Below are 12186 nucleotides of genomic sequence, written 5' to 3'. Positions count from 1 at the left end.
TAATAATGATAATAATAATGATGAGGATGATAATAATAATAATAATAATAATAATAATAAATAATAATAATAATAATATATAATATAATAATAATAATAATAATAAATAATTACAATCATCATCATCTACTGATTTAAAAGAAGCAGTACGGGTGCATAATAAGTGAGTAGGTAAGCTAAAATCCTGAGATAACATGATGTATACATGTGTAACTTGAGCTCAAAAGGTAGCCAGATGATGCAAAACTTCACTTTAGTAATTTTATTAATAAAAATCACCATATTACACTGCATGAAAAGCCACAGAAGGAATACACAGATTTCACATATTCATCCCAAAACTAAAAAAAAACTAAAAAAAAATCTTCAAATCCTGCACATAATGGCTTAACATAATATAAGCTCCTGTATCCCAAAAATATAATATTAAAATAATAAGTAAATTAAGAAAAGATTCATTTCAAACAAGGGTCTAAATGTATATATTGTAGAAATTGTACACACACACACACACACACACACACACACACACACACACACACACATATACGTACATACACCCACCCATATATACCCATACACAGTTGAATAAATTGCCTTTGATTTTGCAGTCTGCAGTCTTTTTTTGAGACATTTTCAAATCCGCGACCTATTTGTTGTAATTATTTAATATGTCCAGACTATAGAAATAACTGGACTTTCAGACAAGAGTGTAGATGATTAATTGATTGATGACCACTGATTTTCAACACACATGTGAGCAGCTGGTTTTTATTGAGGGGCCTTCGGTGACACTGAGACATTCAGACTGTGGTGGACATTTGTGATAAAACAGCTGAGTATTTTTCTTTATGAATCTTTTAAAACAATTTCAGGAGGTGGTTTGGATACATAAAGTGATGAACAAGATGGTCCGGACTGTTTAATTGCAGCATTATCACTCAAACAGCTTGACTAAAGGCTGAAACCAGTTCTTCAGCTCCCCCAGCTTCTCCTCCAGGGTGGAGCGCAGGTCTTCAGCAGTTTTCTCAAAGCGCACCTTGATGTCCTCGGCTGTGGTCTGAATCTTCTCCTGCATGTTCTGCGTCTGCAACCTCAGCAGGTCATTCAGGGTGGTGATCTTTGCCTGAGCGTTGTCACGCACCTGAGTAAAATATGGGTCAAAATTCTGCCTCAGTTCCTCCATGTTGTTTGAGCTGCGGGTCCCAAGCTCATCGAAGAATTCAGAAACACGTCTGAGAGAAGAAGAGAAGAATAAAAAACATCCCAGTTACCACACTGAGTCAGCATCCAGTATATGTGGTAAAAGTAAGTGTTTTTTTTTAATATTTTATAAATGTTGGAAGAAGTAGATCCTTTCTTGGATAAACACAGTGGTAGAACATAAGTTAGAGGTACTTGTACTTCACTTGAGTGTTTCCATTTTATACTACTTTGTACTTCTATTCCTTTACAGTTCAGGGGTAAATATTGAACTTTTTAGTTCACTGCTTATCTGACAGCTTTAGTTGATTTACAGATGCAGATTATTACTACAAAATTTTAAAAAACTAATAAACTATGGTGTATTGTGGGAGTAAATGTACTACTACCACTGTGTAGAAATACAAAGTTAAGTCCATCATTTAAACATCATATGTAAATAGCGGTTTGTAAGTAATCAGTACTGTGAGAATTATTCAGAGCTTTGAATAAAAGTAAAATTAGTAATTCTACAGAGTAGAAATACTGTGTTACAAGTCAAATTCTTGTATTGAAACTTTTAGTTAAGTAAAAGTACAAAAGCTTAAAATTCTAAAAGTAAAAGTATTCATTATGCAGAATGCCTCATTTTAGAGTAATAAATACTTACTGGTACATTTATGTGTCCATCATTTAATTGTTGCAGCTGGTAAAGCAGATTACTTTAACAACTTGATATACTGCTGAGTAATTTAACCTGTGATAATACATATTCATTTCGTAATTGATTTGTATTTTGTGTCAATAATCTGAAAATGAACTGTAACTAATGAGGTATAAAGTATACCATAAAATGGAAACACTTAAGTGAAGTACAAGTACCTCCAAGTTGTACTTAAGCACAGCACACGAGTGAATGCTATTAGTTACAGTTTATATCTAAACTTAGATTTTATGACTTAAGCCATAAACTGTCAATTATTAAGACACAAAATATAGAAAATATCAGAATCAACCTTCAAAACAACGCCATCAGTGAGAGAAAGTTTGGTATTTCTGCTTGTAAAATGACTTAAATGATTAAATGACTGACAGAACAGTTGATACTAAATTTTCTGTCAATCATTGCATTGCAACTCTAGTCTTTTTTTTCCCATTAATTTTACCAGATTAAGTGACTCACCATCAGTGCCGCTGTCTGGGAGTATAAAATAAAAACAAACAATGAAACAGTAAAGGTCCAGTGTGCAGGATTTAGGGGGATATATTGGTAAAATGGAATTTAATAGAAAAAGTGTTGTGTTGTTTTCTTTAGTCTATAATCAACTGAAAATAAGAATCGCTGTATTACGTTACCTTAAAATGAGCCATTTATATCGACATACGGAGCAGGTCCTCGTCTAAGCAAATCGCCATGTTGCACCTCTTATACAGTAGCCCAGAATGGACAAACAAAACTCTGGCTCCTGATTGGGCCATTTGCATTTTAATGTTGGCCACCGTAGTTCACAGCCCCTCCTCAATAAGCTGGACAGCGTTGGAGAAACACTGATTTGTGACGTAAAACTGCTTTATTCAGTGTTGTTAGGGGTTTTAATCACCTGGTTTGTTTGTTTTGGAGAGGAAGAGACCTCTGCGGAAAATTTGGCTCCCGTTAAAAACCTCCTTCAAAATTAACACTGAAGGAAATTTAACCAGGAGAAGTTTCACCTGGTTGCAATCTGAAATCCTCACAGCTATAGAGGCCACTTTATCCCCTTAGATCTCACACAATGTTCCTTTGAAACGTGACTTAGTATTGAAAAATAGATTAGTACAAAACAGCAGAGGAAGCACCTGCAAAATGAAATTGTTCTAAAAACAAACAGTTAAAACTTCAGTTAGTAAAAGTCAGAGAAAGTCTCATAGCGTCTTACTGGACGGAGTTCCCCATCAGCCTCCAGTGACGCCTCCCTGCTGCAGCCTGTCTCACTCACCTCTTGATCTCCTGCGTGTCCTTGTTGAGGCGTTTCTTCATCTTGCGGGTGTAGGCGGTGACCCTGACCCTGACGTCGTCGGCGTTCTGCTCCATCATGGCCTGCAGCTCTTCGGTGTACTTCTCCGCCTGCTCCCGGGCCTCGCTCATGTGATCGCCCAGTTTGTCAAACAGCTTCTGCAGGTCTCTGCCCAGTTTCTCTGCAGCGTCCTGAGTTAAGGGAGCCAGCCTGGTCTGCAGGTCGTCCCTGTATGTGGCCAGCTCGGACATGCTCTCCTGGATCAGGGTGCTGTGTTTGAGGGGACGAGACAGATGAGTTTAGGGATTTTGTTGATGTTTTTGTGAAGTTTTTTTGGATCCAAAGCTGATCAGGGCTGAGATCAGAGCAAATAAAGGCATTATTCACGATGAAACAAGACGTTAAAAGCTTATTTTTGTGTAAAATGTCAAAAATAATGCTTTTTCAAGTCTCAGCAGGGTTTTATCTACAGGTGCTTTGTTTGTACCGAGCTCTTCCATGTCAACAAATCCATGCAAAAATCAAAGGATTTATACTTAAAGTTGAGGAAAGAGTCAGTTCGACTGGCTAGGTGGTGTGTGATGTGGGAGAATGTGGAAAATAGAAAATAGACTAGGTGCTTGACTTTCTAATTCTATTATTATTATTATTATTATTATTAGTAGTAGTAGTAGTAGTAGTAGTAGTAGTAGTAGTAGTAGTAGTAATAGTAGTAATATTATCATTATTGTATTTTTCTTTACTATATATTTACTATATTTTTCCCCCTTTATAGTACGCTGTGAGGACATCTGAGGTAAATTGTAATTTGTGATAATGGGCTTTATAAATAAAACTGACCTGACTATATTTTTACATGACAGCATATGTAGGTGTCCTCTTCAATATGTGCTGTCTGTTGTTTGGATTGTTTTAATGTCTGTCTTCTTCTTTTGTCATTCTTAGGGGCAAGTGAGTGATCTATGTAAAAGTATTAATGCTGCTGTTTCTGATGTCTGAATACAATACTAATCTAAATGAAAAAAAGGAGGGGGTAATAGTGGTCGCGACTGAAGCAATAAAATTAGAAATAAGACGTCAGAGGGGAGTGCTTGAGGCCAGAGTTCCCTGCAGGTCTTAGTCAGCAGCTCTTTACATGTCTCACCTCCGTGACACACACTGATTAACCTCCTCACACTCAGCTGAGGGCACAGTGTGTGTGTGTTGTGTAACCAAGCAGAGGTCTGAAAACAACATCATGTTGACGCTTTTCTACCTCAGTTCAACAATCTTTAATCAATACGAAAAGAACGCAAAGACCCAGATAACAACTGGATTGTCCTTGTTATAATATTTACCAGCGCTGGAGGAAGAAAGTTAGATCATTTACTTATGCAAGAATAATAACTCCACAATCTAAAAGTACTCCATTACAAGTTAAAGGCCTGCATACAAAAATTCAAAGCAAACGAGCATTAGTTTGATCGACAAAATGTGCTCAAAGTATATAAGTACAACTACAAAAAAGTGGCGATCAGTTCATCTCCGGTTGCAGATTTTATTGGTTTAACTCTTTGTAACCAGAGCAAATTGGCTTGATTTCTGTCAAAAACATGGGGAAAAGGAAATGAGCGACTTAGGAAATAATAAATTAAAAAAAATAAAATAAGTACAAGAAATGTTCCTAAAAATTAGGAAAAAAAACTAAGAAAAAAAGTTTTGAAAAAACAAAACAACAACAAACAAGTAAATGACTTAAAAAGTACTTAAAATAATAATAATTCTATCAAAAATAATTTTGAATATATAATCATGATAACGAGAAACACCCCTTTTTCCCCATGCCTTTTTAAAGAAAATTTTTTTTTCAAATTTAGTAATTTCTTGCAAGTTGGGAAACAGTTCTTGTCAAGTTGCTCATTGTCTTTTCCTCATGTTTTAAAAAGAAGGTTAAAATTCTTGTGAAGGCATCTGAATGCAGCACAAGAAACGTAATGTGGATCCAGATTTCAAAGGGTTAAACACACCAGGTCAGCGAGGATGAGTGCATCGATCCTTTTTCTGTGATGGACTAAATTTAAAACGCTTCCTTGAGCAGATTAAAACACTGATAATATTACAAATATGATCTGCAGACAACGTAGGCTGAAAACTGTAGCCGTCTGTTAAAGAATGCAGGTCAGTTGATGGCACAGAAGTTTGTTTTTGATTTATTACCCTGATATCTTTCCCTAAATTCATCACTGTAACATAAATGAACTCACTCCAGTTCTCGGCCTATCTCGGAGCTCTTGACGTCCTTCACCACGACGTCGGCTTTCGAGTTCAGATCCTCATAATAATCGCTGAACCTGGCGACCGTGACCTCCCAGGGGCTCTTCAAGTCTTCCTGAGGAACACTTCTTGAATGGCAGCCTGTGTGTTTGGACAGAGATAAACAAACTCAAATATTAACACAACATATTTTAAATGGTAAATTAAACAAGATTTGGGCAACATGGACACAGAGGAAGCTCCAAGACAGATTTCAGATCTGTAAAAAACTGAAGGACATGCATATATTTTGCTCACGTGTTTAGAGACAACTCATGGTTGTTATTCAGTATGTGGTTGATAAGAAGCTCAGTTTCCGTCCTTAATAATATTATTATAATTATTAGTAAAGAAGCTGTGTGTCTCGTGTCTTATTCTGTATGTTTTTACCTGTTGGCACTTGATTGCATTTTTATGCGCTGCAAAGTGACCTTGGGTGTTTCATAAAGCGCTTTTTAATTATTATTATTATTATCATTATCATTATCATTATCATTATTATTATTATTATTATTATTATTAACTTTACTTTTTCCTCTCTTTTCATGCATCAACATGTCCACAGTTTGCATTGCCATCAGGAAATGCTTGTTACTTTTTTCTTTATACACAAGAGTGTGGGGTTTTTGTATCTCCAATGTATGCATCTTATGCCTGTTGCTCTACATCTTTTATGCCATAAAAGTCCAATAAAGTTAATATATAACATATCATTTTAAAAAGTTTTTTTTTTTTTTTTAGATTTTTGTGTTCTTAAGAAGAAATGTTGCACTCACCAGCCAGGCCAGCCAGCACGAGAAACACTGCAAAGACCCTCATGGTGATCTGGAAAAATCATTTTTTTAAAAAAAGGTCAAAATTATTTCAGCACTTACATTCAGGTTTCAGTAAATTCAGTAGTTTACTTCCAAAAAGCTAAAACCATAACTTCAAGACCTTTTTTATGTCTCTTATGTAATGAATCACAGACACGCTATCCTCAGCTTTTAACTCAAACTTTTAACTTAAATGAACATAAACTTTTAGACACATTATTTGGCACATATAATAGCAAGTCAAAAACCTTGATTCAGGACCAAGTAGCTGTTACAGATGTGTAGAAATAAGACTCACCTCAGTGATCTGATCTGTGACTGAGACTGACTGCGCTTGTCTCTCAGTATTTATACACTTTGATGCAATCCAATAAATGTCAGGAGGATCGCTGACCTGTGTCCGAAGTTCCCAGCATGAACTGTGCTGTTGTCACTTTTTATTGCCGTGTGTGTGTTATTTTGACTCCACGTCGCACACTGAAAGTACACAATCAAGCACAGGTTAGAAATTAAGAACACCCAAAATATCTGTTATCAGAGTGTGCACGAGGTCAAGGAGTTCTGCACCAATCTTTGTTCCTTGTATGAAATGCAGTGCAGTTAATGTGCAATAAAAAGATCACGGCACCATCAGATAAACAGAAAACATCTCAGGATTTGACACTGTCCTTCTCTATCACGACCACAATGCTGCTGATAACAGCGGAAGAGCCAAAGGTCCGTGCTGTATCGGATCATTGTCCAAACTGATCTGGTTCATAGTCTGCTTTAACGACCGCTGTCGCATTTATACAACTTTTATTAGATGGGAAAACTTCCAATAAACTAACTTTCACACAGATTGACATAATCAATGAATAACTTTATCAACTGTTACTGTGGAAATGTACTTTGTCCTCAATGTTGACGGAAATATAAACAGACATGAAGCATTAAACACATTAACAACCAACACAAGAATTGTGGGCAATATTTGAGTGTTTTCTGTGAATTTATGTACAAGTAAAATGTTTTTCCTTTTTTTTTTGACAAAGTCAGTGGATCCTAACTTCCATTTATTTCCTATCAAAGCTCATCCTCCTAAAGGCAATCATGTCCAAAGTCCAACCTGGGGGACAATTGTGGCATGTGGATTAATTTTAAACGGCCCGCAGCTTGTTTTTCAAAATATATTACATGTGGCCTGCCACTCAGTTTACTTATTTATTTATTTTGTTCACCTCACGATGGCAGAACTAGTGTATTTTTTAGACATGCACCAAGTAGAAACTACACAACTAATGTGTTTCATATTATACGTCTATTTGTTATTCAAGGTTGAATCATGAAAGTTTAGTAGTTTTAGCCCAAATAAAAGAGTAAACAGAATCTGTGTATGTGACAACAAAATAAACTTTCATTAATATATGTGAGGCTATGCAGTGCTTTGTTATTTATTTTCAGGTTTTTATGTATTTTTAATACATTTAATTGTTATTTTAAAATATGGTCTAAAATCCTGGTCTATAACAGGGCTAAAGCTTGAAGATGACATTTATATGTCTATTGCTCAGTAACAGAGGACATTTCCTGTTGGGTAGCAGACACGGACTCAGACAAGAAGCATAAAGTTGACCACGAGTGATTTAAAGTTGAATACTTTTTCAGGTAACAGTTGTGTTTGTCTCATTTGTATGATTAAAGAAAAAAAGGCGATAGGATCCATTTAATGCAAGAAGCCGCTCTAATCTGGCCCCTGTTCAAAAAGTTTTGGACACCCCTGTTGTAAAAGTCCAGAGGGGCTAAACAGGTTGACTATCACAGGGCTGACAACCATTCATGCTCACATTCACACCCACAGGTAATTTAGAGTCAACAAGTAACCTGCATGTTTTTGGATTGAGGGACGAACACAGAGAAAACCCATGCTAACATGCAAACCCCACACAGCAGGACGAGCATTTGTTTAAGAACTTTATACCAAACTGCATCCACCAAACGTATCACCGCGCAGAAGGAAGCGTGCATCTACTCACGGACAAGAGGCTCATGACAACTTGCAAACATGAATGGCGTCCTCTTCTGCTGAGCTGTACCGTGAGCTTGTCCTGTGGTGTTAGCTGAGCTGACAGCTGATGCACGCCTCCTTTTGTGCAATAATTCGGTTGGCGGGTGTAGTTTGGGAGAGAGAAAATAGTTCCTTCATGAAACTGCTCACAGCAGGGTCTGTGGATTACCTTGAGTATCCAGGTCATGATTTCTGGAATAAGACATCGCTGTTGAGTTTTTCAGATATATTTTTTTGGTGCTTTGAGCTCCACAATAGTACCATCTAGTTCCATTATATATGAGAGAAGGCAGACTTATCTTAGCGCACAACAGGTAAGAGGAAAAATTTGTATTTTTGATTTTGGAGTACACTCTCCTTTTAAGAGTTACATAAACGTGCCTACATATATATTTGTGAAAAATTTTAAAATATGTAACTGTGATTTTATAGTTGTTGTTTTTTTTTACAATACAAAGAAACACAAAATACTTTAAACGTGTTTATTGGTTTGTTGCAGATGAAATCTTATAGTTGTAAACTGTAACACAATTTCAGTAATACTGACATTATTCCTTTCATCAACATAAAAACGTAGAAAATGAGGTATTGCACTTTTTATCTGTCCCACACCTCTCTGATTTAAAAGAGGAAAAACTGAGGTAGATGTGAGTCCGTTTACTGGGCCATCTTAGTGAAGGACTGCCACAGAGCGTTCAGCTGCCTCTTCAGGATCTGCACGTCGGCGTCCAGCTTGGACCTCACCTCCTCGCCATATGGGGCCAGGTTCTGCTGGATCTCCTGGGTTTTCTGGGTCAGCTGGGTCTGGAAGTTCTCGGCCATGGGGATCATGCTCCTCTGAAACTCCTCCAGGCTCTGCTCCATCTTCTCCTTGATCTCGTCGGTGTAAGGGACCATCTGGGCCTGCAGCTCGCTCACGCTCTTATCAAACTTCGCTCGCAGCTCGTTGCTCTTCTGCTGCAGGACGGCCTTCAGGGCCTCGGCGTCCATGGTCTGAGCGTAGGGTTTCGCGTCCCTCTTCAGAGCCTCCACCTGCTTCTGGAGGTCAGCGACCAGCTCCTGGGCGTATGGCTGCAGGCTGGTTCCCAAAGCGGACAGATCTTTCTCCAGACGGGTCTTAAGCTGCTCGGCCTCCTGGGTAAACTTGGTCATGAGGTTCTGGGTCAGAGGAGCCACCTGAGTACGGAGAGCGTCGGCGAGCTTGTTGACGGCGCCGGTGCTCTCGGAGATCAGGGTGCTGCAGAGACACAAACAGAAAGAAGTCGTGAAAAACTCTAGTTGCCTCTGAATCTTTTCTGAGGTAAAACTTACAAGAAAAAAGTTTAAGATTTTAACCCTTTAAATGCTGAGCAAATTGGTTTGATTTTTTTCTAAAACATGGAGAGAAAGTAGCGAGTAACTTAAAGACATGGACCAAAAAGTAGCCATTTAAGGGACATTAAACTGTGATGTGATAAGCACTTGTCTGACCAACAACTAATATATTATATTTTAATGTATTTTGATACTTTTATCATTGTACACATATATTAACATATTTTTCTGTTTTTTTTTTTTTAATGTATGTTTTTTCTTGGTCTGGTTACTGATTTGATTTGTAGTATTTTTCTTGTCTTTGTCCTGTCTCGGTTTTGTTTTGCTTTGTTTTTATTTCACTTGCCACTGACACTTTTGTTTAATCTGTAATGGACTGACCAATTATTACTGTGTTTTTTTGTTTTTTTCTTTTAAACTGTCTTTAACTGTCCTACTTTTTTAAAAAAAAAAAATCAATGAACAGAGTATGGTGGGTAAAAATGCCAGAAATTATTTAAAAGTTACAAGAAAATTACCTGAATATAAGCAAAGAAAAAAAGTAAAAAACCAAACCAAATAATAATAATAATAATAATCTAAATTTTGAGTGGTATATTTTTTAAATACATAGTTATTGTAACTACTGATGTAGATTTCTGGAAATTCTCCCCTAGTTTTTTGTTTGTTTGTTTGTTTGTTTCAGGTCATTTTCTTGTCACCTTTTACTAATTTCTTGCACTTTCTGGGACATTTTTGCCAAGATACTCAGTTCCCTTTTCCCTGTGTTTTTGGAAATAAATCAAATCAATCTGTTTAGCTTTCAGAGGGTTAAAAAGCTTTTGAAAGGTGTCTGAACGTATCACAAGAAAATTGAAAACAGGTTTCAAATGTTTTAGTAAAGGCATCCTCATCATTTTGTGGTTACTTACTTGACTTCCCTTCCCAGCTCAGACTGTCTGATCTGCTTCAGGGAGTCCTCTGCAGTCGTGGTTGCCTTGGCAACATAGTCCCAGAAAGCATCTTTCACCATGTCGACCTGCTGCTGCTTGGGCCGGGTTTGCCACACAACGTTGGCATTGCAACCAGCTGAGAAAACAAAAGCATTTATTATCACATATTTCTGCTGTGTATGTCTTCTTCTAACCTAAATTCTGTTGATTTTCAGCAAAATTACAAAACTTTCTTACCGGTGAAAACAGCAAGGGCAAGCACCACGAGGAACTTCATGACTGCAGCTGAAAAGATACATGAAAAGTTAGCTCTCTGTGGTATTTCTACAAATCGTAACCTGAAAAGTTGAAATCCTGGCAGTGGTGTCTCACCTGAGCTTGGAGAAGCTTTATTCAGAGTGTGGTCTGCACAGCTCACGGGTCAGTTTATATAGGCACTGGAGTCGTATGGAGGAAACACTGGAGTAAAGTCCAACGCTGAGTGCCGTGCTGTCAATGCTGCTGCCACATCACAGTAACAATGTTAACAGTGTGTCAGAGACGACATCACCACCGTCTGATAAAATCCCATGTAGGCTAAATGTCATTATATATCTTTACGACAGATTTCAGAGCAGGATTTTTTTGGTTTTTTTGTAATTGATGTAATATCTATTATCAGAAAAACTAATAAAGTTTAAACAAATGTTTAAATTTCCAATCTGTAGCCTATATCTGACTCAAATTAAAATTTAAAAAAAGCCCTAGCTCTGAGAAAACATATTATTTCATGTGTTTAAGATGACAAATACACTGTTGTTAGAGACTGGAGCCAAAAAAATTGAGGCTTAAATTAACAATCAATACCTTGATTTAAAGAAAAAAATCAAATCACTAATTGGCAATAATAATATAACATGAAAAGGAACCTCTATGAGAGTGAATTTGATGTGTAGCAGGTACAAATCATCAGATTTTTTTAAACAACGAGTTATTTTTAAATTATAACATCATCATTTTGTGACAGGCTTGAGGTTGAATAGAATAGAATAATCCACAGATGAATATTCCTGTAGGAAAATTGGTAAAACAAATAACAATAAAAAGATTAACAAATTAACAAATATCCAATAAAATAAAATAAAGGAGAAAATAAATAAATGCATGTATTAATATAATATAATAGTATGGGGCCTCTAGAGCTAGTTTAAGTTTAGCATTTTAGTATGCAAACATGTTAACAATGACATGCTAATGTCTAGCAGGTAGAGTATCTTGTTAGTGTGTTAGCATGCTAACATGCTTACAATGACAATGCTAACATGCTAATTGTTAGCAGGTATGCTGTTCACCATACATATTTTATGTGTTCATCAAGTTCAATTTTAGTTTAGTGTGTTAACATGCTAACATTCACAATGTCAATGCTAAATGATATTAAACAGGTGTGCTACACAATGTTTACCAAATTCATAATTTTTTGTTTAGCCTGTTAGCATGCTAACAGGATTATAATGACTGCTGACGTGCTAATATTTAGCAGATACAATGTTTACCAAGTTCATCGGGTTTAGTTTGGCGTTTTAGCATGCTAACATGCTCAAAATTACAATATTAACATGCTGATGCTA

General features: G+C 36.6%; 2 protein-coding genes across 2 annotated transcripts; both read right to left on the bottom strand.

Annotated features, from left to right (window-relative positions):
* Positions 1-755: 755 nt before the first annotated feature.
* Positions 756-6634, bottom strand: apoea (apolipoprotein Ea). Its single transcript, XM_042507140.1, has 5 exons — positions 6582-6634; positions 6245-6293; positions 5420-5570; positions 3159-3446; positions 756-1235 (listed from the first exon to the last, which is right to left on the bottom strand). Exons 2-5 carry the CDS (start codon positions 6285-6287, stop codon positions 938-940), a joined length of 780 nt encoding a protein of 259 aa, XP_042363074.1. The 5' UTR covers positions 6288-6293; positions 6582-6634; the 3' UTR covers positions 756-937.
* Positions 6635-8830: 2196 nt separating this feature from the next.
* Positions 8831-10993, bottom strand: LOC121958256 (apolipoprotein A-IV-like). Its single transcript, XM_042507141.1, has 4 exons — positions 10949-10993; positions 10814-10861; positions 10556-10712; positions 8831-9567 (listed from the first exon to the last, which is right to left on the bottom strand). Exons 2-4 carry the CDS (start codon positions 10851-10853, stop codon positions 8988-8990), a joined length of 777 nt encoding a protein of 258 aa, XP_042363075.1. The 5' UTR covers positions 10854-10861; positions 10949-10993; the 3' UTR covers positions 8831-8987.
* Positions 10994-12186: the final 1193 nt, after the last annotated feature.

Source organism: Plectropomus leopardus, chromosome 18, assembly GCF_008729295.1.
Source record: "Plectropomus leopardus isolate mb chromosome 18, YSFRI_Pleo_2.0, whole genome shotgun sequence".
Taxonomy (NCBI): Eukaryota; Metazoa; Chordata; class Actinopteri; order Perciformes; family Serranidae; genus Plectropomus; species Plectropomus leopardus.
Note: the sequence above shows the minus strand (reverse complement) of the source record. Positions and strands in the feature narration are given on the sequence as shown.